At 43.1% G+C, this 25,924-nt stretch overlaps 1 protein-coding gene and 1 long non-coding RNA gene across 5 annotated transcripts in view; one reads left to right on the forward strand and one right to left on the reverse strand.

Moving 5' to 3' along the window:
* Window positions 1–25,924, forward strand: part of LOC122619714 (sodium-coupled monocarboxylate transporter 2) — a 35,862-nt gene that overhangs the window by 8,472 nt on the left and 1,466 nt on the right. For 3 of the 4 annotated variants that reach the window (XM_043796807.1, XM_043796810.1, XM_043796808.1), the window contains 6 exons: window positions 17,634–17,875; window positions 17,949–18,096; window positions 24,649–24,823; window positions 24,903–25,038; window positions 25,470–25,629; window positions 25,706–25,924. In XM_043796807.1, the coding sequence (XP_043652742.1) occupies window positions 17,665–17,875; window positions 17,949–18,096; window positions 24,649–24,823; window positions 24,903–25,038; window positions 25,470–25,629; window positions 25,706–25,924 (1,049 nt within the window). In that variant the 5' untranslated portion in view covers window positions 17,634–17,664. Of the gene's footprint in view, window positions 1–17,630; window positions 17,876–17,948; window positions 18,097–24,648; window positions 24,824–24,902; window positions 25,039–25,469; window positions 25,630–25,705 lie in introns of all 4 variants that reach the window. The other variant, XM_043796809.1, reaches the window with a different exon arrangement.
* Window positions 3,755–24,687, reverse strand: LOC122619716. Its single transcript, XR_006326092.1, has 3 exons — window positions 24,594–24,687; window positions 4,188–4,531; window positions 3,755–4,130 (listed from the first exon to the last, which is right to left on the reverse strand). It is a non-coding gene; the product is annotated as an uncharacterized LOC122619716 (long non-coding RNA).

A 25,924-nucleotide genomic window follows, 5' to 3' on the forward strand; every position in this document is an offset into this window, starting at 1 on the left:
ACGCAACATGCTCATAAAAATTAGAACCTCGAGTGCTGAAGCTGAAGTCAAAGGAAAAGCCACACCCAACTGAGCTGAACTGAGGCGCTCTTCAAGTTGCATGCAACATCGCTATTTATGAACTCAACAAGCAGGATGTCCTGTGCACCGCCCCTTAATTCTTCGCTCCCATCTGCGAGGTTCCGAACGTCCGGGTGTGTATGGTGTGTGGTGTGTGGTGTGTGCTCTCGACATGGTCCCAAAACATGCTCCATAAATCGCCACAGATAAATTTGTGTTCTGTTCCTTTGATTTCGTTTTGCTCCTCATGGGTTGTCGTGTTCTGGACTTACAAAAATATCATTATTGCTGCCTTCGAGAGAGGTATTACAACTTAACCATTGGGTTTGCAAGCAAAGAAGGCAGAGAATTAATACCATTTTGGGATTTCAAATCATATATTCTTATTGTCATAATTTCTGGCTAAGCGACTAGTAGAAAAAGTATCAAGCTTACTTTTCAATAAACTTAACTGTTAAATTTCATGCCAAGATCTTACCTTGTTTGTTTTCTACAGTAAACTAAACTCAAAGCTCATAATGGCATAACCACATAACCAGTACTAACTTGTTTATTTGTGTTGACAGACTCGAAAAAGTTAGAATAAATAGTTAGCGATGAGCTAGGTAAATGCCAGCTGTTTAATTTTTTCCCAAGCACTTGCTCACATTCAACTCCGAAGCCCAGAAGCCATTTAAGTGTATCGAACTTTCATCTTTCGCCAGCACTCACATTTGTCTCCTTTCTTGAGTGCAGCGCAGCACAAACTGGCCAAGAGTAGAGGCCGAAATTGTTTTCATGCTCCTTGGCCAGCCAGCCAAACGAAACAGCCCGGCTAACCAACCAACAAGCCACCATCCAGCCCTTTTATTTATGTCAATCTCCGTCGGCTGTTGGATGTTGGAAGTTGCCTGTTGGGTGTTTAATGCCCTTTGCCGAGGAACACCGTCCTTTGGCCGGGGATCATAAATCTTGGCAATATACAATACAATTGCATGCACAATATAAATAATGAGCGGGTGGCAGTTGGCGGACCAGAGGAGCACGCCCTTTGTTTCGTATATATGCATTTAATTATTTATATTATGTATATTCTGCAGTCTTGCGCGCGAATTCCTCTTTTTATAAACGCTTTGCCTTTGTCCTTTGAACTGGGTTTATTTTGAGCGGTTATTGCTGTTGTTTATTTCGCTGTGGCGCTTCATTGACACAAGCTCGAATTAATTACATTCTTAATATGGCCATAATCCTCGATTTTGTGCAAAATATAATCCGCGTTCAATGCCCATTCCATGAAATGTGGTCCATGGTCTTTGAACCTCGTTCCACCAGCGGGATTCGGCAGATCTGCGATCACGTGCTTTACTATTGCAGTCGAATAAATATTTAATGATCGCGAGTCAAAATAAATATCAAAACAGCTGCCGTGTGCTGAGTCAGTCAGGTTGGGGAAGCACCGATAAAAGTTTGTATAAAAGAATCACATGACAAGTTGTGTAAAAAAAATATAATAAAAATACACTTTAGTGGGCCGTGAGTGCCAGACATTATTGGCGATTAAATATGGAAAACCCGAGTTAAACAAACACATTACGGTGTAATATTTGAGTAAGCAAATAAACAAAATTTTCAATTTTAATATTTGCTCGCTGCGGAAAATAACAAAAATAAAAGCCAAACAACACAGTCGTGTTTAAATTGGATCGTGTTTTTTAGCATCACCTTTTTTATCACCATCATTGTGGGAGCCATTAAAATTAATGAATAATTAATGGAAAAATACAGTTTTATAGACCGGAGTGCAAAATTGAAACTGTCAGTGTGCGGCAAGAGTGCGTAAACACACACACCCACTTTCGGGCCACTCGACTGCTGCTTGAGCCTCAATTAAAGCCGCAGTGTTTTACCAATTTTTTCCCGGCCACACATTTGCAACGCATTTTAATTGCTTGTCAGATGGCTGCTGGACTGGCCCGGAGCTATGCACATCTTCCACCGCTGTTATTGTGGATGAAGCATTTAATTTGCTGCACAGCGTGCGCGTGTCACAATAAAAAATCACTCAAGTGCAATGCTCCACTCGACTTCGTCCGTCCGCCAACTGCACCGCCATCATCGCCACGCCACTGCCGCACCACCAAAGTTGGCCAGACGCACTTCGTTAGCTTCGACGGTGGGTCCTCCGGGGCTTTCAGGGTTTTGCAGGGGTTTCACTGTATTCACTGTACTCACTGTACTCACTTTACTCACTGTTTTCAGTGTTTGCACCAGTGTTTTCACGGGCTTTTCTGGGATCGTGGTCAGAAGGGCCGTGGCAATGCCAGTGACAATGGATAGTGTCTGCTCCAGAGTGCTCCAAGTGGTTTGCTTGTTTGAATGTCGGTCATAAGTGCAAGTATCTCACTGCCGAACATGGGAACTCAATTTGTTGATGAACAATAAGTGAAGACAGTAACGCAGAAACTCAATGCAGAATCGCGCTGACTGCCACTGGGATAAACCTCGGCAGCGCAGAAGATCAGCCATAAATCCTCTGGTATCTTTAGGGCTTTCAGCAGATAAGAAAAGATTATATACCATGTCGGAAAAGAGTAATTTCTTAAACGTAAAAGATTATTCCAGGGAAAATTTGTCAGAATCAAATTTGGAAATTTCTGAAAAACGTGTCAGGTATTTCAGGGGAAAAGTGGTCTCATCCTTTTTTGCCGAATTATTCACCACTTAAATCTGAGCAGCCCGTTAAATTGACCATGAATTAATAATGTATCTCTATTATATACGCTGATATGAATAATAGTAGGCTAAAATGTGATGCAAAATTAAATAAATATTTCCACAAACAACCTATAGTTCCACCTACGTGCGTACATCCGCAGTGCAAACATTAAGTTTATTAAAATAATATTTGACTAGCTGTCGTCGAAAAACGTTCTTTATTCATCTGTTTTAATATATCAAGGAAAACATTTTAGCACTCGAGACAAGTAATTGTGGTCACGAGATTAGTGAATCGATGAGTAGTCTGTTTTCAATACTGGCCAAGTTAATTGCTAACATTATTTACCACTCAAAGATAACAAGTCAATCAAAGCTAAAAATAATTGTTTCTCGTCTGATAAGCACGTGTAAGTAAAAACGTTTTGGGGAAAAACAATTTTTTATTAAAATTTCTGAAGTTCTGGCCTGATAATTAGATTAGATAACTGCAGTTTTTCGGCGAAAATCTAATATGGCACCCAGGATGGTTTTAACTGATTTTAATTTGCTTATCGCACACCTAAAATGTCACCATAAAGGGGAGCCCTTGATTACTAGGCGCAGTTGAAGTAGGTACTTAGTCATTTTATCAGAGGATTATGTTTCCACTTAAGGGTGATAAGACAAGGGCAATCGAACTTGGTTTAAGATGCACCTAGGAATGAGTCACATAAAGTTAAGTACAGGCGTCTGGTTGATATTTTTGAGAGATATGCCACTGAGTGAGTCATGAAAATGTAAGTGTTTACAGAGATAATTTACCTACAAACCAAAGAGGAAGATGAATTCCATTTGTTTGGGGGAAAAACCCATCCGAAATCAATGGCAACAATTTGAGGTAATTGAACCAGGAAGCAGACTAATGGACAGGTTAACTGATTTTAATTTAGAAATCACATAATTAAATCAAAACCGAAGCACTTGTGATGCAAACAATATGGCGACTGGCACTGGAGTGTTTTTATCAACCGCCATATTGTTTCCATTAGGTACAGAAGTTCCGACGGTAGAACCAATTTTCGGTATTGTTTTGGGGTTGGGGTTTTGTATTATCAATTAGTTTCGGCACGCGGAATATTCGCAATAGTCCATGTGTGGCACTTTACACGCCAAAACACGCAAATGAATGCCGATGGCTGGCTGATATGTGATGGTTCGCTGAGATAGCACCACTCAGGGCTCCCAGTTGATTGCTTATTGTTATCGCTCCCGGGACCCGGGAGTCTGGTGACTAACTCCATTATTTTCTGCTAGCCCATTTTTGTGTTTCGAGTTATTTGTTTCGACTAATTGAAACGATGATGCGCAGTGTGATGCCGATGATGATGAAGTGTCTGTTGGACAAATAGATTTAATTTGATAGACATTTTTGATTACTTTAATGTACTCACCCAGGCAAAATTTGCTTTTAATGCGGCCAGCGGCGTTGTTTAATTCAAAATCCGAAATCCAATTTAGATCCACTAGACACAGAAAGCAATCAAAATGTGCAGTCAAATGAACTACAAAAGAGCTGTGCTTTTTGCTACATCTGCGCCCAAGGCGAGCAGAGTGATCAATATTTGCCCACTTCTAGTAGACACAGTGTACTCCGCAAATACTCGCCATAAACCATATTCAATGCACAGCCAACTAATCGATGGTAATAATACCAACAATTAGGTGGCGACCAACAAACGCTCCACAATAGCCACATCACAGCGGAGTCTGCTAATCATCTAGGCTCCCCTGCAAGCTGTAATTTAATTAACTTGGCAACGCGGCGCAAAATTAGCATAAATCATTTAATTAAAGGTAAGTGCTGACGAGCGGCATGCTCGGCACCGCTCTTGCCGAGATTTGCTCGTCGTTTTGGGGGTGTTAAAAATGTTGTGTTCCCCTGCTAGCAGAATCATGTGTTAATTTTTTAATGGCATTTCATAAATATTTCAAGCTGTCTAGCTTGAAGCTCGAGCGAACTTAATTACAAGCTGGAAGACTGATAAATTAATTGTTTAAATGGTGAATTTCATTTGCAATATAATTAATTACGGTTATAAAATGTATATGTTAAAGCATTTCACTGCTTGAAATTCTATTTATTTTTGCAATTAGCCTAGTGGAACAAACAAGCGCATAAAGCAGATACTGCAAATGCCGATTTAAGAATCATTTCAGTGCTCGTTGAGAGCTATTCAAGCAAAAAATAAACGCAACAGCTGCAAAATTTTAACTAAAAACACAACAATGTGTTTTGAGGGAAATTGTTGCTTTAATCGCTGCCAGTATCGCTATTGTGGTATATAAATAAAAACCGCATCAAAACTATTGTAATAAAAACATTTCCATTCGCATTTTCACAATGAGCACAATTGCAAATTGATTTGTGTGGTTCGGTGAAAATTTCAGCCATTTTCGCCCTCCTTCAGCTCTTTGCATTGTTGGTCAGTACAGAATATAAATACAGTGGACCAAAAAAAATAAATATTATTGTAAAAAAAACAGTTGAAAACAAACTAAAGTATAACTAAAGGAACGAAAGCAAAAATATTCCGCAATGAATTCGATATTTTCGCAAAGCTTATGAATTTTTGATAACGTTTTCCCTGTTGAATATTTAAGCATTAAGCAAACAGCGTTTTCATCACTGGAAGCATATAAAGCTGATGTTTAAATTAACTTACATTTAATCCGAAACATGCGAGAAATATTGTGCGCAATCAAATGAGTTAATATTTGCCCTGGGTTAGTTGAAGTAAATATTTACAGGGCTGCTTTTCACAGGACATGGTTGTTAATACGTACACCTTAAATTATTGTTGATGCTTCCGTTTTGTTATAAATCTATCGATAGTTGATGAGCTCGCAAAGTCAATAGAACTTTTAAGATTTGTGAACTCGCAGGCTCATACATAAATTAGAAATACGGAAAGCGTTTGCCTCAGCGTAAATTTCAATTAGTTAGTCATGTAAAGAGCTCAAACTTTTTGGGCATTTTGCTCAGAGTTTTTATTTTGTGTGGCTAAGCCGGGGAACCTGCAACAGCATCCGCATAAATTTTGCATATTTATAGGCACATAAAACCCCACTCGAAGCCACCCACTTCCAGGAAAACCCACATATATATTTTGATATGTACTTGTTGAAAGGGCGTCGGAAGCACCTTTGGCGCCGGGCGATTGCCGGGCGACCTGGCGGCCTTGGTGTGAAAAATGAAACATAAATTAAATCTGCTACACCGAATTCAACCCACAACGTCGGGCTTAGGATACTTAAACGGCGTCCTCTCCTCCTTTTTCACTTTATGATTTCAGCCAAATGAAAATTTATGAAGCAGATGGCACAATCTGATGCTAAAGCCAAAGCCGAGGCTAAAAAGAAAGCCAGTCGGTTGCGGAGGAAAATATGAACTTCAGATTCGGTGGTCTTAAAGTTTTGTGTGTGGCAAATGAAAATTATGCCTCATTAAATAATCAAGTGGTGGCCATAAATTACACTTTACACTGCAGTAACCACAACTGAGCAGGCCGCCGTGTACATGATGTCTATATCGTATAAATCATATATATATGCATATATCAAACAAGCGGAGTTAATCACGACTGCAGTTGGTGTAAAAAAACTCTTGCCAAGCCGTGTGCCGCACTTAATTTTATTAATTCTCCCTAAAACAAGAGAGAACGCTTGACTATCAGATACCCGTTACTCAGACAGCTTTTATTGTTCCTGCGATCTCGAAGTTGATACGGACGGACTGACGGGCATGGCCTGTTCGACGCGGCTAGTGATCCAGATCAAGAATATATATATGTACTTTATATGGTCAGAAACGCTTTCTTCTACTTACTGCTACAAACTTTCCAACAAATCTAGTATACTCTTTTACTGTACGAGTAACAGGTATAAGTAGTAATTAGTTGGGCAAAGCGACGCAGGCACTACATCTTTCATATACGACTGAGGAATGAGCTCCCTTTATCCAGCTAATTTAGATAAAATTCTGAACGCGGTCTGGCAAAAGCACTTCCGATTAAGTGCTCTAGGTCGAGGCAACTTCCCACCCGCTGAGTAAGGCCGTTGGGTCTATCATCATCATCACTACTGACGAACTGAGAACTTTAGCTCATTATATGATTTTACTGTCTAGCAAACATTTGTGTCTAGCCCGATTCCGTTTAACTCCATACAACGACTAGTACAACAAGAGCACGTTCAGCGTAAAAAAGCAAAACACCTGGCGAAACACCCGACACCCTAGTATTTGCTTTGGCATTATCAGCGTAGATCCATATCTCTTGGTCTTATAGTATAAATGAGGGCACAGGGCCAGAAGCTGCAAGCATTCCTTGAGCAATCTTAGACAAGGCCGGTCATTTAGTTTATTTCCATTCAGTGAGTGGTCAACTTGAAAGGAGTTGGAGGAGTCTACTTGAAACATTTCTATTTTCACGTGAGTAGTCGGGCAAATATGTGATGTGAATACAATCGGATCGTTTAAACAGCTGTCAGTGGTTTTTGAGTTGACCCATTAAAGGTTTCGGGTCTTTTGTGTGCGGAGAGAAACTTCTGGTCGGAAATATTATTTTTAAAGCTTATTTTTGGCTGGCTCGAATGCCTAGGCATGTATCATTCTCAGTTGCCTTTCAGCTGTGCTCGGTGAATTATAGCTCGATGTTTAGCTTAATGGAATATGATTACCCTCCGAAACTGCCGTTTGCTGAGTAAGCCACATGAGTGTTAAACCTTCGCAACGTTGCAAGTGTGTCTCCTTTGCGGAAGCTTTGGCTTCAAATCTGTGCCGTTGGTCTGCCAGCACTCGAAAGTTTCCAGACAATGTTCCTAATGAGTTCTCAACAAGTGGACTAGCAGTGGCAAAAGCATAAACTCTATGCAAATTGATTCACTTTCAAGCAACTTCATTTGAGTTCGTTACGTATGCGGCCAGTTGCCGACTTAAGAACCCTGCAGCCGTGTAGTAAGCAGGCTAAGTAAGCTGCCTTAGTTATGACAAAGCACAGCGTTTCGAGAACCGCACACACACAGGATCACAAGATCCTGGTGGCCACGGGGGACGACTAAGGGAAACCTTCCAAAACGATGTGCAGTGAAAACAAAGACAATGAGTCAGAAATGTACTGAAACACATAAACTTAAAACCCAAGAAGATTAAATTTAAGGGTGGAATTTACTTTGCATTTAAGTACTTAAGTCCCACGTTTCTTTTATAATTTACGAAACATTTCCCATAAAGGTACCTCTCCTATTGTACTTGTGTGGTGAACAACGTTTTTTCCGGTGCACCTCTCAGAAGTTAAGATGACAAAATGTTGTAGTAGCTGTAGTTGTTTTAGCTGTTGCTGTCAATCAAGACAAGCACAATTTTTGCGACATTGTTGCTGGACAAGCTGCTGCTGCCAAACGAGTTTACTTTGTCCTTTCCGTTATTGTTCCGCTCCCGATGCGCCAGTGACTCCCTTTTGTCCTCCAGTTGGTCATGTAATTGCTGCTACACTTTGGGCCAAGTTATTAAGTGATTGTTATTCTTGCTGCCGTTGGAGCTGCTGTCCCGTTGATGCAAAAGCATAATCTAACGATTATGCGGAGCTGCTCGGTCTGGCCAAATGTAAATTAACTCGTGTTCGAGCTGAGCATCCGTTGCTCGTGGCTAATTTTGTGTAGTCTGCTTTTTTGGACAGGCGAGTGGAGGCGAGTTGCAAATTAATTTCGATTTTTGCGAACAATTCGGGATTGGCTGTCCGAAACAATTTGCCAAATTGCCATTGCAGCATGTGGTATGTGCGCGGCACAAGCTGTTGCAGCTGGCCCAACTAATTGCCTTTAATTATGAATGGAACTGGCTGACTCCTCACCAAAACACACGCACCCAGGATAATCGCTGTGCGCTTGTCAGACATGGCGTATGAGTAATGGCTGTCTAGGTAATAATGCATTATCGATTTAAAGTGTCAAGCGATACGAAAAGTGGCATTTGCATTGAAGTGCGGACAATAACTAATTGCCCCCCTATCTCCGCCACCCAACTGGAGTATTTTCCTGTCAATTAAGCCGATAAAATGTGGCCAGGAGCAGAGGAGTCGAGCGAGCCGTATTTATCTGTAAATATCGTTTACATGACGTTAATTGCATATTGATAGTGTTTGCTCAATTGTTTGCCCTTGTACGTTCTACTTGTGTTTGCTTTGAACGACTCGTGTATGCTCCGTTGATGCAACTTTGTCCGGGTGGAGTGGCCATCAATCAATCAAGCGATGCATAGATCAATCAATGCGCCAAGTTTGTTGCCGCCAACTTTGGCTGCCTGTCCACCTAATTAAGCCCCAACTCGCCGAGCTTGTCAAACAGTTTTGGCCCCGAGTTAGCTGCAATTTGCGACTCATGAATATTTATGCGCGATATAATTAAATATGCTAATTACAACTGATTGTACGCACAATCATTTGAAATTATAATTCTCAGCGAAGCGGAGCGAGTTCACTTCGCACCGACAAAAGCAACAAGAGCAGCAAGGACTCAAACGGCCAATCCGCCAGGATAACACGCACTGTGAAACTGACAATTTAGCATAAATTCAAATGAAATCAACACAAAAAGGGGGCGTGACTTAGCAACAGTTGCCGGCTTAAATTGCTTTGCAGCGTGAACAATTAGGGGCAGTGGGGGGAGATGGGCTGGGAATTAAATAAATTACATTGTTGCCAGCATAAAGTTGACGCTGCCAGCTAAACAATTTGTGGAGCTATCAGGGCCACCCAGCCAAATGCCACCCCCTTCCCCTGCAGGCAACATTGTGCGTCGGGATGGGTCCTTGCACATCCTGCTGCACCTCCTGCTGCACCTCCTTTTCCATTATTTAGCCACCCACATCTGCTGCCATGGCCAGGCCGATGAGTCATGGCAAATTTTTTGTGCTCCAAGTAAGTGAATTTAAGTTTTAATAACTAGCATTGGCCATCAAAGATCGAGCTGCTACAAGCCAGGTTTATCCGGGTTAATTGAAAATCCAAAAGGCAACCGGTAAAGGCCAAAGCATATTTTAGTTTTCCCCTCCTTTAATTGCGCCAACATAATATTCGAGCTTGTATTAAGCTGGCTTTATATTGCCGAGAAATTGCGCATAAATTCTGAAAGAAATTAGTTTCGTGTTCAGAAGACCGACAAGAATTTTGGCATTAAATGAAGTAGCTCAGCATGCAAATGAAAAGCAAGAGCTCAATAACTGTATTGGGACCGGAATAATCCTTACTTTAAACTAATTCCTCATTTTTCAACTGAAGAGCCACACATTTCAGCTATGAGATATCACTAAAATATTTGTCATGAAATACACTTTAATTCCCAAAGTCAACACACAATTGTGTGTCAGCAATTGAAGGACATATTAAAGCGTGCTCATACAAACATCAATAAATAATTAAAATATGCATTGCCATATGCACACTCATTACGTAAATACTTCATTAAGCAGACTGGACTGGCCAAAAGCACTTTGTCCCCGACCGGACATAAAGAGCCTCCCCAATGATAGCCGTTCACTTGAACAAATCACCAGCACGTGGCCAATAAAGTGGGGATGGGCTACAGCTCCACCCGAATCCCCCATAAGGTAGAAATAGTTTACCAAACGGAGATAGCCAAAGGGAGGCGTTGCAGCCATAAATATCCATTTGCGGCATTTCCATGGTGACAAAAATGTAGCCAGGCTAATTTATTATCAACAGCCTTTGTGCAAACAAAGGCCCCAAACAAGCTTTTTAATTTCCACAATCTCAAAGGACGAGTGGATGGCCAATTCGGAGGAGCCAGGACCTGGGAACCGGCCACTGGACAGGGCAAGACCGTTTCATTAGTTCAATTAGCTGGACAGGTGCTGGCTGGATGTCAAGTGGCAGCTTTTTAAACGATGATTAGTGGCCATTCGTTTTCGTCCTGGGCCAGGACGAAATACAAGACAAATTGTTGTTTGTTTAGCTCCCGACAGGCTCCACTTGAATGCAAATTTATGTGTCCGAAAGGATTCCCTTTGTCAGTCGGTCGTTAGCATTGGCAGGTCGCAGCTGAGGGATTCCCTAACATGATTGCTAATCTACTTTTTGAGCGCTGCTCTCGCTGACACATTTTTAAAGAACTTGAAATCTAATTAAAACACATGCACCATAAAATGCTGCTTTTTGAACATAATTAGTAAAATCATTTTAAAACGATTATTTGAGAGCAAATTAATACTTAGAGAAATGTGGATGGTTACATTTTAAATTATATTTTGCACGGTCCTAAGGAGCTAAAAGGTAACATTATTTATTTATTTTAAAAGTTGATAAACAAACAATTTTAGTTCTTAAGTACTTTATGGTTTACCAATTTTGTCACTGCACGACATCCACTGCCACAGGTGGTCAGTGGCCAGCACAATGAGCTAATGGCCAAGAGTCGGAGGTGTTAGAGATAGCAAAAGGGCTAACAGACACTGCAGCCGGAGACTAACTAACCCAATTATTTGTAAAATGCGAGCACAGAAAAAATAACTGAGAAACCAAACTGAAAAGAAACCGCAGCCCATTGTTCTTTCCCCGCAGCAGGTGAAACTCGAGACACAGAGAAGTTTTCCAGGGGCTTGCAGAGGGAGTGGTGATGGGAACAGGGGGAAAAGCGGGAAAACTGGGAAAACTTCGCACAGCACGCGTAATGAAAACTTTGTTAGGGCACACCAATGTCGCACAGGGAGAGCGAGGAAATGGCACACAAATAGACAAAAAATATAAGGGGGGAAAACAGCTTTTCCCGTGCCCTGGCAGTGCCACTCGATGGTGTCGAGTGCTCTGGCTGCTGGACATGAAAGTGGCGACAACGGGAAATTAGTTGTGCACGCTCGCTAGTTGCAACGCAAAACCCGGGCATTAGCCGGCTGTCCTAGATGCCCTGCCGCTGGGGTTGACCACTAAATTGCCGAGATGAAGTCGCCGCTCCGGCTCGGAGCTCGGAGCTCGGGGCTCGCGGCTTCAGGCTCCGGGCTGATGTTGATCAAATTAACAGCATGTGGCGACTGGCAAGTGGCTGATGACCGTCGTTTAATGCGCTCCCTTCTCTCGTCCTTGCTCCTTTCGTAGCATACTTTTCAGAGACCAGCAAATTGCTTAAGCTGAATTGCTGAATGGCCGAGTTTCGAAAGAGGAAATGCACCCAGAAAAATGGCAATTAAGTGGTAAACTTAAATACGAGCAGGTTATTGCCAATGGAATCTATAAGTTCGATATCCTAATTCATTAATCACACCATGCCAACGCTTAAAAAACAAATTTAAAAAATAAGAAATGAAAGATACATTGTAAGACTTATATACCATTAAAAACATGACAAAATATATGAGTTATAGCCGTGTTTATCCAAATCGACTGAATACAATATATTTTACCATCAATCAAATATGTTTAATTGAAAAACGTGATTCTAAGAGCTAAATATGACATTAAGAAGTTCGAAAAGTGGCATTCACGATTTTTAAACAATATTCCGCGGTGTAATTTAAACGAAGCCTGCCTAATTGTTTGACAGGACAACTTGTAACGCGGAAAGTTTTGCTTTACTTCACGTCTGAAATGCGACAGGGCCACAATGACAGGCAACAACAAGTTGCAATTGTCACTTTTGTTGAAACTTTCTCGAAATTTACAAAGTACCAGGAACCTATTTCCTTGCCTTACTTACTTTTTTGCTCATTTTCTTTTTGGCCAGGGCTACACTTTTGCCAAAGTCATGCTGGAAATAAATTATAAAAATGTCCGCGGAAAATTATGTTTTTCGGTGGAAGGCGAGTCAAAGGAGCGTTTGATTTCTTCGCCGGACAAGCGCAACTCGTTATAAATGATCGCAATTGAAAGTTTAACCCCATACAGGGCTAGTTGAAAAATTGACATTATTTTCCGTTGGCAACAAACAGTCAGCGAACGATAAATAAGAGGCAACTTAAGTCGAGTATTTATTTTTCGGGCATCTTTTGATAAATGACTTTGACCTGGCCAATGTGCAAGTGAAAAAGGGTGGAAAGCCGCACATGGGCGTGCCCGCCACGCCCCCAATGACTTTTCTCATTAAGCCTGGCCAAGGCGAACGTGGTCGAAAAGAAATCAAACTAAACTTTTGCACAAAATTCTTGGGGTCGCCGGCCCGGAGGGACGTGAACATGTGTAAAGCGTCGAGCGGTTAAAGCTAAACAAACAATTGCCAAATGCAATCGAGTTGGTTTTGGCCCCCGAGGAGCGGGTGCTGGTCCTGGTCCTGGTCCTGGCCGTGGGGTGGGGTGGGGGTGGGGGTGATGTTGGCCAAGTGGGTGGCCTCTGATTGGTGTAAGGGACGAAAAACAGTAGGGCGGGGGAACGGGAACGGGCACAGTTGCATGTTGGCAAATGGCAGGAAGAAGTTTGCCAACCGCATGCTTCAACTTCAATTTGCTGGAAGGATTGTTACGGGGAACTGGGACTGGGATCGCCGCTTACTGCTTGACTCGTATTTCATTACTCGAACTGGTATTAAGTGGCAAACTTTTGTATTTAACAACTTTTGGCAGCCGAGCAGCAAAAATGAAGAAGATGAACCGACCAAAGTTTGCCATGGCAAAACCAACGGAAAACAAAAAATGTAAACCGTAGAACGGAGAACAAAAAGTAGCTTGCAGTCACTTGACTTAACTGCAATTCTCTCGAAATTCACTTGTCAAAATATCGTTTAAAAACAATTTAATTTTTCTTTAGCTATTAAAGGAGAAATGTTTCCGACAAAATCTTTCCTGTAAATTACATATAATTAATTACGTATATAATTCCAGCACCTATGACACAAGAGCTATGTACTCTTATTAAAGAAAATCCTATTCTATTGATTGCATTAAACCATTTAGTATTTTTAGTGTACCATCGCTAAGATGGGAAATGTAAATAAATAAAGACAGCTAACAGTTTCGGGACGAAAAAGCCAATTGGCAAGAACATGTGGCCAACAAAACAAAGGAGGCAGTTAAAAGCTCTAAAGATCCCCGAAATTGGGACAACATTTTGCACTTTGCAATCTGCGAAAGTTGTTGCATCCCCACTCTGGGAAATCTGTCAAATAAAAGTTTGATTGGCACACCCTCTGCTCGAGAGTTTCGAGCCTGACTTTGCCAGTGCATTAATTAGCAAATGCAGCGAACTGGGGAAACTTTCGAGCATTGCCATGAACTGCACGCAGTGCATGCAACTTTGTGGCGCCCCACGCACAACTCATCTGAAGTGGCGCATAAATTGAGTGCATAGCGAATGCGTACTATATGCAACAATGTAGCAACAATGTAGCGTATAGTGTAATTTCCCCTGCATTACCATAATTATCCCTGTCGTGCCCACAGCTCCACCAGCCCATCGCCATCAACACCATCAACAAGCTGATCAGGCTTCGCGGGAGGCCACTCCTTAATGCCAGGTCATGCAAGGTAGTCGAAAGCAGTGGAAAGCGAAAGTTTAACATACGTTCTGCGTCTGCAAGAGGCGGAAAAGCGGAAAAGTGGGAAAACGGAAGAGCACACCCACTCCTACCTCGGCCGTCTTCCTTTGTTGGCCGTTGGCCAATGTCGGCGCTGCACTTTGGCTAAATTACATTTTCAATTTGTCAGCTGGCGGGGCACTGCAGGCCATTAAATGGCAAATTAAGTTCAGCTTCGGCTTTTTATTTTATTTTATTTGCCGAGCTGTTGATGCTGCTGATGCTGCTAATGCTGCTGGCGCGCTTGCAATTTTTGCATTTTTCCATTCTCCAGCGGCAAATGTGTTTTTGATATGCGTTTCATTGTCTGACGATCTTGGCGCATTATCGTGGCAGATTTTCGGCTCTGCGGCGCTAGGCGGAGGTGGAATATGCTGAATATTTCATGAGTGTCATAAATTTCTCCTTTACACGCGCTTCAGTTTTGCCGCCCTTTTATTTTTAATAATTTTCCATTGTGGCTGTCAGTGGCAGGCAACACCAACACACGTGCCTCTCCTGCTCGCCAGGACTCAGGACTCGAGACTCAGGACATGTCAGCGGTTCGTTGTTGCTTTTGTCGCTCCTTCAAGCTGCTTTATAATTTATGATGCCTGGCATCGAAGACTCCTTTAAGCACACAAGCACACACAAGCACACACTCGCACACACTGGGACACAAACACCACCACACACCACACATGTCGCCAACTTTTGTATAATTTTTCAAAAAACTGAACTGCATGAATATTAACTGCAAGTGGCAGAATATGGCGGCGGCAGCATCCTGCCATCCGAAATCCCGGCCCATCTTGGCTGCCACTTTTATTGTGTGTGCGCCCGGCGAAAGTTTCAAGTGCCAGCTTGATCCGGAAGGGGCGGTGGCCACGCCCTACTAACTTATGCATACGTGTAGCCAAGGCTCCTTTTCGGGAAGGCTCCTTTTCCCCCTCGTCCTCGGTTTTCGGGAAAGGATTTTTCATACATATTTGATGCAAATGTTCACAAATTGTCGTCGCTGTCTATTGGACATTTTGTGGCCGCATTCGGTTTGCTCGCCCATCAAACAAAGGAGCAGATACACTGGGAACACAGTTATAGCACATGTTAGGGAAAACATTAAATTAATGTATATTTTTAAACTAGAACTTTCGGTAATTCAACGTAAAAAAATCTGCTTCTGAAAACTAAGATTTATTTACAGAAATTATAAATGTATAAAGGATGTAATTTAATTATATATACCCTGCTCTTAGTAGTATAAACCGCTTTACAATAGTTGAAATGTCCTCTAGAAGATATTTTAGACTCTTGCCATTCTGGTGCAGTGCAGGTGGCACTTCGCATGGATTACGGATAATTTGCTTAAACCCAGCCAGCAGAAAATAACGTTTTTCACACAAGCTCGTACGCACAATGAGGCAGCCACAGAGCAGACCTTGGAGCTGTCCGTTTCGACTCCTGTTTCCTGGCTCCTGGCTCCTGGCTCCTGTCTTTTGTCCCCGGCTTATCACTTGGCCGAAAAAGCGAGGGGACAAAGATGAGCAAGCTGGCCAGGATCCTGCTGCTGCGGCTGTCAGGCAAGTGACACGGCAGCTGTGCTTTAAACAAAGCTAAGCTCGAGTAAAAACAACATGACTAATAGTTTTGACAGAGCCAGCAAAACAAAAGCCAGACAGCATGTCAGATAAAAGCCAAAGCGATGGCAAATGGGGTTCGCTGGGAAGGCGAAACTGCATGCTAAATGTTGTCAATTAGTTGGCCAGCCAAAAAACGAATGACCGAATGACTGGGCAACTTGGCTCGCAAAAAGTTGACCAGTTGGCGACCCTTTTGACTGGCTAATGCAAACCTTCCTGGGGCGATAGTCATCTTTGCACAAATAATCAATTATTTCTAATCATGTGAAACGCATGGGAATTTCGAGACTTGCAAACGTATCTGTGACTTGCAGATTTACTGGGTTCAAACTGAAGCTTCCACACGATTTCTTAAGAAGTGAATTAGACAAACTTCATTTCAATACTGTCAATCAGGTTGTCAATTAGTGTTAGTGCTGCTTCGTAAAATCCGTAAGTATTTATGACTTGTATAGGTCTCACAAAGCTTTCTTTTGTTCAGAAATATGAGACAATCAAAAATAGAAATTAGAAAAGGGTGGGCCACAAGATGTTAGTATTCTTAGCCTTTAAACATGAATAACTACAAGCTTTAACATAAAAAGTAATGAAACATAAGTTCCAATTATTCGTCCCCTTTGCAACTTTCGTCTCTAACCCCTTTGAAGTTGTAACATCGAGTTCAGAAGATACACATTGAGCAAGAAGTCTGCTTTACGACAGCTTCAGGTGAAGGAGAAAATCCTAAGCTGGGTTATGCCATTTCTTTTGGTCGCCTGGACCACGGAATCACAAGAATCACAGGGCAGCTCAACAGCTTGGCTCGGCTATAAAAACACAAAGTCGCCGCCAAAGTCACACTTAAGCTCCACTCTCCTCTCGTCCTGACTACACCCACTCATGCTCACAGGAACTGAAGTACAGTGGAATGTCCTTACGGCGGGACGTGCATACAGATGTCAGCAAGTGGGGCGAAGTTCATAAATTCAAACAACGAGCCACATTTTCCAAGGGTGCACCGAAAGATAAACTGTGAGGTTATAGAAAAGCGAAATTTCAAAAAATCTTTTCAAAAATCTGTATTTATGGGCTTACATGGCTGATATATTTAAGCTAAGCTGTAGACCAATTTGGATTTGGATTTGAATTGTACGCTTATAAATCTTAAGAAGCATTATGCCTACTCTCTTATAAATCTTAAGAAGCATTATGCCTACTCTCTTTTGAAAATAAGTTTTTGGTCATTGTACTTGGGGTTTTTGAATTTTATGCCAAAAAAAGGTAGTTTATTGTTACTCTGCGCAATCTTTTTGCTCCCTTTAAGTTTTGTGCGACCTCGGCTTTTTGCCGCTCATTTCGCATGGCCCCTGGCCCCTGGCCCCATCTGAGGTTCAGTTGGGTGGGGGTAGCTGCAAGTGTTTTGATGGGTGCAGGCAACCACAAGGCACCCACGCCACCCGCCTGCGGATATGCAACAATGTTGTCAAGTTTCCTGCTCGACAACGGGGCCGCCGAGCCACGGAGCGCTCAGTTGGCATTATGTCCATCGGGCGTGACTAACATGCACATGCTCAACTGTGCTGGAAAACGTTTTATCCAGCTCACATCTCACCTAAAAGCCCCCCCGAAGTTGAAGAGATTGTGTTTGTTTTTTGCCGGTGACCAACTTGAATTTTGATTTTGATTCTCATTTCTGGCCCACTTTTTTCGTTCGTTTATTTCCAGCAGAAGCGGAAGCAGAAGCACTAGCAGCACCAACATGGCCAAGGACTTGAGCACTATGGGATGGGATTATCTGATGTTTGTACTGTTTATAGCCCTCACCGTTTTGGGCCCGTTGTGGAAACGCATTTTTGGCAAAAAGAAGGAGCGCAGCAAGGCCGACTATGTTTTTGCCACCGGCGGAGTTTCGATCGTGGCAGTGATGATTTCCATCGCCCGAGGAACTTTGGGAGTAAGATCTGTGCTAGGTGAGTCTTTGAACCCGCAAATTACTTCTTATAAAAGCTCAATTATATTACATCTTGTAACAATATTTTAAAGGCTATCCCAGTGAATTGTACTACCGCGGATCGGCCATGTGGGAGATAATCTATGGCATGATGAGCGCCTATCCCATCGTCTGCTTCATGTTCGTGCCAGTGTACTTCAATCTGGGCATCACCTCCGTCTATCAGTACATCGATCTCAGGTGAGTCGAGCTACCAGGTTCCAAGTCCAAGGAAAGCCACTCCCCAGAGCGCCACATCGTTTAATTAGTAAGAAGCGAAGGCAAGCGAAGCGAAACGGCAGGCAACAGGAAAATTGTTATTTAAACATTCGTTTTAATTCCGGCAAATGCGACGCAGGAGCAACAGCGACTGCTGTCCAAGGGTCTTGTGTCGCCTCTCTTATCGCCGAAGCGCACACAATTTTATTCTTCATTAAGGAGGCCAAATGAAACTGAACAGAAAAGCGCCGCAGGGCTCAGTTCAGCTCAGGTTCTGCTTTTACTTGTGCCAGGCTGCTGCGTCTGGCACAAGTTCGCTGCGTTGCTAAATAAATTTGAATTACATTTCACACAAAAAACGAACAAACAGAGGACAACAACAATGAGTCGCTAACAAATGGCCAAACAAAAGCCAAGCCGGCAGAGCAAATAATCTATAGATTTGTCCTTGCCCCGCCGAGGATAGCAACTCGGACTTGGAGACGAAGTGGTGGACTTGGTCGCTCGGATGCTATCGTCCAGTTGTCGTCAGCGCTTCTGGGCCGCCTCCTTTTCCTCATCCTGCCCCTTAAGTTTCCCTACTTTGTTCCAATTCCATCTGTCGCAAGTTGTCGCCTCGTGGGCCTAATTGTTTTTTAAGTTCGAAATTAGTTAACAAATTTGTTATCAAATGTTTTGCAGTTTCGACAACAGAATTCAATTAATTGCAAAAACTGACAAGGCAAACAGCAACGGGGGTGTGGCATGGTGGCCAGAGCATAATTTGATTGAAATTTAATTGGCATGTGCCGCACATTGACAAAATTCTCAGTGGGTATTCCACAGGCAGGAGGAACTGGACGTGGGCAAACTGTGCAGAGCGAAAGCTGTGCAGAATTGACAAATTATTTAAATGTTTGCTTGAAGAACTGGATGTAATTTGTTAATTAGCATAAACAAACCGAAAGACAAGAAGAACTAATGGGAAGTCTGAGGGAAATTAATGATAAAATCAATGTCATGTTTCTTCTACTGTGATGAGTCTCTATGGGAAGGATTTTGCCAAGTTTGAATAAATTTTAACAAGACTTACAATAAATCCTATTTAGGAAGATTTTGGCTGATACTTAAAGGCACAATCTTGCAATGACTTATAGACAGGGAGTATACAGAAACGCATTTCATAATCAGTTAAATTAATGACTCTAAAAATCACCTATGGAGCAATTCAATAACATTTTTTATGGGATTAAAACTCAGTTAAATTAATGACCATATCAATGACTGATAATGTTGGTTTTAAAAAAAATACCATTTTATAAATGTACACTTTACTCGACTCGGACGCAACACTCAAACTAATTGAAGAGCGAACGAACGAGTCAAGCTACTTCATCAATCTTAGTCAATTGGCTTTGCCCCCAAAAGCGGGGAACTCAAGAAAGCAGGCTGGAGGAAAGGCAAAGGATCCAAAGAAAAGGGTTGTGGAGGCGAACATGGCCAAATGTTGCCCCAAAAAGTTGGGCGCACAACATTTGGATGCCTCATTGTCGCTTGTCATCGCAACTGGCGCCCAGCGACATGTTTATGCATACAACTTCATCAAAATAGGCTGAGCCTCTGGACTGGCGGAGGAAAATGGATGTGGACATGGAAATGGGGTCTAGGGCACACACACGGAGGCCGATAAGTGAATATGCTACAAATTGGCAAAAGCCACTTGGCCAAACACATCCAACCAAGCCAAATAAAGCAAGTTTGAGAAAGAAAAAAATGAGGAAAAGACAAAAGCCTTGACGTTCGCATGACGAGGACAATGCCATACATGAAGAACGGTGTAGTAAAGCCAGTAGGCTAAACAATACCCATTCTTTCTTGAATTGTGAAGTATCACTGAGCACCATATGATTATCAAAATTATCAAATATCAAAAGAATACTTTTTAAATTCCAGGAGATATATACATAGGTTTGCACTAGCCTTCTAAGATACTCATAATTTTTGGATCCTAGTGAACACCTTGAATCAGTTACTTAGTTTCACCCTGATACCTTCTCAGTCAGCTATCTACATAACACTTTCCTGTTGCATACAATCGCATCCAGACAATATACCCTTGAAACCAATGACTACCGGGTATCAAGTCAGAAAAAACCCCAGTGAAAGCGCAAAGGAAAAAGAAGGAAACACAAAGAAGCCACTCGGTCTGAGGCTGTTGACAAATTGTATGACAATTCGTTTGTGCCATAATGTTTATAAATAGCGCGTGTTGTTGTCTGTCACTGGCATCAGGCATCAAGGATCAAGCACCGAGCCCCAGTATCTCCGCCCTACGAAAAACTTGCGAAACAAAAAACCCAAGACATCCCAAGCACACACACGCACCCACCCAAAAGTCGTGGATTCTCTCACTTGTCAGTCGCCTGTCGCAAGTGATGTCTGCCACTCAAATCTGTGGAGGAGTGGGTGGATTGGGCGAATTGGGCGGATTGGGCGGATGGCAGTGGCATGACCCTTGACTCGCTGCCAACTCAAGTGTTAGCCAACTCACACAGAGATTTGCTATCTGGGCAACCATCGAGTTCAATGGTCAAGTATAGTTCGGCTTTGTTCGCCCCGGATAATTCATACTGCCGGTGATTTTGGGGGGTGGCAATTACATGTAAATAAATTGATACCGAGCTTGTGTGCCAGAAAAGCGGGAGAGATCAATGCCAACAGTCGTTGGCACTTAGCAAATGGAAAAAATGCATTCCGGCTTCCTCCATGGTTTATTTACGAGTACAAGGGTGCCCAAAGTGCTCCTGAGTGAATGACAACCAAATGAAAAAAGCCACGCAAAAACCAGGTTGGTGGCCAGGACCAGAGGTGTGGAGAAGTGAAGGAGTTCAGGGGTCGGTGTTTTAGGACGACATGCATACGCATAAATAAAGACGTTTTCGGCGCTACAAAGTGAGGCCGTGATTTGCAATTCAAAGGCAACAAAGTTGTTTTTGGGAGTAACACACATGCCCTCCGGTGCAGACAAGAATGGGGATATTGGGCCGAAGCCAAACATGATACAAAGAAGGTAGTTAGATAGAGATACAAATTGGTGAGTTCTTAAACAAAATGCCATCACAGTCCCCATAAATTAGTAGATTCAGTTGATTTTGCAACGTGGCTTAGAATATACACATATTCCTAATTGTAAACTGGTCTTTATGTACAAAATGTAAAAGAATTCCTTAGCTCCATACGATAAATCAACATCGAAAAGAATTCAATATACATACGCGACAAACAAAACAGATAATCCTCAAAGCTGGTTGGCTCTGGGTATCTTGAAGTCGATTAAATCAAGCGAAACCATTCACCTTTGATACCTTAGTTCCACCTTTTTTGTGGGCGGCTTTTAGCGCATTGAAGGCACTCAGGACACCGACTTCGTATGGCTGATTATGTTTATTTATGCATGACAGTTAATGCAATCAAATGTGTCACCCTTGTTGTGCTGCTCCACAGTAGCTCGGATTGCTTTTGATTGTAAAATTAACTCGACCCTCCCAGGAGACACGAATGTGAGGAGGTGGAACCGACTTGGGTTAGGATTGGCTGTCTAAACGGCGATTATGTGGCCATTGTACAAAACCACTCGTCATATTAAATTTGCCATTAATTTATGCCTTTGTCGCCTGGCCGAAAATTGGCTTAGCGGCTTCCCATGATAAATGATGGCTCCGAGTTGCAAAGTAAACTCAATTTCAGGAGGGGATACCGGGACCACGAGAAGTGGGCAACTGAATCCCCATTACGGCCAGGGTTCAATTAGTGGATGGGGAAATGGGTTGGGTGGCGCCCACGCCCGCTGACCTGCTCATTCTCTGGCAACCTATTTTCACACCCTCCAGTGATGGTGGTCATTGACGTTGTCCTGCCAGCTTGCCAGCTTGCCAGCCTGCCTGCCCGGCAGCCTGGTATCCTGATGGGTAAGTGGGTGTGGGATGGTGGTGTAAATGGGAGCGCAGCCGGGAGCTGCGAGTGTCCTTGCTGGTAATTGCTTGCCCGCTGGCATGGCTGCAGCAATTATTGCATACTTTGCGGCACTTACATTTCATTTAAAGTTATTAAGCGACAATCGCATCGCAGTACGTCTTTAATCAACTCAGCCAAGTAAATTATGCCGGCCAAGGGATCCGCTGGCTGGTTAAATCAATTAAACTAAAACAAAAGCCAGGAGCAGGCCAACGTTCAATCAACTGGACTGTGGTGACAGCCTCAGGTCATTACTCACACACAGTCGGAGTGAGATGGAGATGAAATGACAGACAGACGGAAAGGAGAGGAGAGGAAAGGGAAGTTGAGGCGATCCGGAGCGGGCAAATCCTGGGCCAGGACAACTGGCCGAGCACTTATTGTGATGAACACAATGTTAACAGGCTAAATGAGAAACAAATGCCACAATCAGACAACGTAGGAAAAACACTCGCCGGCCAAGTAGAAGACGAAATGAAAGGCAACCGAAAACAATAAATCGCATAAATCATATTAAATTGACATATCAGGCTAAAATTGACCGCAAGCAACAATACATATGTGTGGATCTTTGTGTGTGTCTGCTTGTGGGATATTGTATCCTACAATAATATTTCTTTATCAATTTCCACACAAGCTCAAGCTCGGAGCTTAGTGCTGGGAAAAGCAGCAAAAACAAGAAAAACAAGAAAGCAAGAAAAACCAAAGAACACGAATTAGATGAGACGCAAAGAGGGCGAATGCCTAAATAAATGTTTGACCAACCAAGCAAGCCGAACCATATCATACCAGTGCCACGCCCATTCAATCAACACATATAGGAGCGACTGTCATGCAGTACATGTCCTTGGCCAAATTGGCCAGGCTTTTATGGTGGCCCTGGAGTTTCCTCTGCGGGATTTTCCGATTGTTTTCCACCGGCCCACAGACACAGCTGTGTCGCAATTAAAATGTGTATCAAGCATACGACGCGTTGTCATGTAAACCGCTTAAGCCCCCGCCCAACAATGTAAAGTCGATCGGGTAAATATGTTAAGCCCGCTTAATGCAAACCTAGCCTGCGGGCGTTCGGGGGCGTGGCCCCCATCCCGCATATGCCAATTGATGTTTGCCTGTGGGGGAAAAGTGCAACATCATTAATTAATGCACAGGACGATGGTTCCCGGCCTGCGGCTAGGTTTTATAATAACCAGAACATTAAGGCGATTAAAGATGAAATCCAGTGCAGCCCGTCCCACATCTAAGTGTGCACTTAATCCCCTTGCCGAACACCTGCGTCCCCAATCGCTCATGCCCCCCAGTCCAGGACCTCGGCCAAGACACGGCCCGTTGACAGCCCAACTCGTCTCAGATCAATATTGGCCAAGGGCAATTAATCATTTAGTGGGCCATCTCACACACGTAGACCAATGCAGAGACACCGAATGACAAACAGAGAGGAGCAGACTGGGAGGAGGGGACTGGGCAAATGAAGCGGAGTCGGGCACAGGCAAAAGTGGATTATGCAGTCAGCCCAGATGTTCAACAAGAAATTACTTGTGATTACAACTCACAGTCCGGTGCAAGGATATAGGAGCCTGTTCCCATGAGTGGAACTATCAATAGGGAATGCAAATCTGTGAAAGACTTTCGCTTTTAGTGCGCGGCAATGAGCACTGAAAAGGACATTCAAGACTGAGCGGGGTGTTACATATTCCATAGCCCTGCCTTAAAATGTGTTATATGACAGTTATGCAGCTGTTATTAAAATTAATAAAAACAAAATCGAATTTACTAACAGTAAGTCTCACTGAAATGTGATTAACGATTATTTTATTAATCTCTTAAAGAGAGTGCAATTATAATGAAAAGGTTTACAATTCACATAATGGGATTTTTCATAATCCTACTACCACATGCTATAAACTTGCTTGCGCTTAACCGCATTTATAACTATTTAAAGGCTTCGGAACGGACTGTTAACTTTATGCCCCATCTAGTGGCTTGAAGTTAGGGATGCCAATCAAAGGATTACGGACGAAAAGCAGTTTATTTATTAAGAGCCGTGCCTTGTGGATGCGTGTGCGCAGGCACTTGAGACATTCGACCATGGCCACATAACGCATACTAAACGATCATTAGGTGGACCCCCAGAGCAGTCCCTCCCATCTTGTCGCACATTTCGCATCAAATTAACACACAAATTTTTACAACCGAGGCCATAAAATCGCCGGGCTGAACTATAAAAACAATCAAAACGAGTTACAGACCCGCCAATTTTCTTAGGTTTTTCTCGCCCATGTCGTAAACTCGAGCCGCCCGGTGCTCCCAATTCCACATAGCTTCTTTACAGCGGTAGTAAATCATAAAAAGGGGCTAGAGCAATAATGAAAAACGAGAAATGCTACCCGAGCAGGGGACACACATTAAAAGTTTAATAAAAATAAATAGACGGATGGAGTGCAAGAGGCACCTGGAGGAGCTGCTTAATTAAACGATGCACTCACCTGCTTCGCTTTTCATCCTTATCCTTATCCTTTTCCTTTCGCTTTCGTTTTCCAGGTTCAAGAGCCGCACTGTGAGATGCCTGGCATCGGCGACATATATCGTACGGCAGATCTGCAACCTTGGCATCACCGTGTACACTCCCAGCGTGGCCCTCTCGACGGTGATTGGCATACCCTACTGGGCGTCCATTACGGGCATGGCCGTCATTTGCATATTCTTCACCATTATGGTACGTTGGGCCCGGGAATGCCAGCGATTTAATGATAAAAATATTTAAATTCCTGTTCACCCTTGTTCCAACTCATTAGGGCGGCCTGAAGGCGGCTATCAACGCGGACGTCATCCAGACAGTGACCATTCTGGTTGTCACTGTGGCCGTATGCATCCAGGGAACTATCTCTACGGGCGGCGTGAAGAAGGTTTACCAACTAAATCGGGACAATGGTAAGCCACCAGTGGGCGTGGGATTGGTTTCGATTGATCATGGCAGCTTATTAGCCAGCTGCCAGGATGCGACTATGTGTGTGTGTATAGTGCTGACGAATGATGACTATTAAAATGGCATCCATTGTGGATTGCCGTTCGCTTTGCTTCTGTTTCTGCGTCGGCTCATTATGCACATAAATGATGATGATAAAAGTGGCATAAAACAGCGGCATCCGAATCCGAGGGAGGAGGAAATGGCAGCCTCGCATGACGACAGTAATAAATGTGTGTCGGCGGAGCGTTTGTCACTCGAGTTTGAGTTGTTGGCTGTCATTGTGCGGCAATCGTGGGGCTCCTGGGAATCCCTCCACGTGCTTCTCCTCTAACGGCAGCTCAATCTTTTTCCCGCCGTAAACATGCACTAAAGACTCCAACTCCTCTATTTTCAGGACGCCTCAACTTCTGGAACTTCACTGGCGATATGACTGTCAGAGTGGATACCACTTCGGCTTGGTTGGGCCAACTGTTCATGTCCCTCTCCCAGATTGGCTGTCAGCAGAATTTTATGCAGCGTTATGTCAGCCTCAAGTCGCTAAAGCAAGTGCGTCGGTAAGTAACTATTTTCGGAGAACCACCTATTAAGGAAACTCTATTAATTGCTAAAATATCTTATGTTATCTTGCAGAGTAATGCTGAGCAATGTGCCATTGGTGTTCTTCTTCTTTTCCATCTCCTGGATCTCTGGCATGGTCATCTACTCCACGTACATCAACTGCGATCCCTATGCCGAGGGCTACATAAAGAAACCCGATGAGATTCTGCCATTCTTTGTGGAGGATCAACTCGGTTTCCTGCCCGGATTTGTGGGTATTTTTATGGCCACCCTGTTCAATGGCGCCCTTTG

The sequence above is a fragment of the Drosophila teissieri genome, chromosome 3R, assembly GCF_016746235.2.
Source record: "Drosophila teissieri strain GT53w chromosome 3R, Prin_Dtei_1.1, whole genome shotgun sequence".
NCBI classification, from domain to species: domain Eukaryota; kingdom Metazoa; phylum Arthropoda; class Insecta; order Diptera; family Drosophilidae; genus Drosophila; species Drosophila teissieri.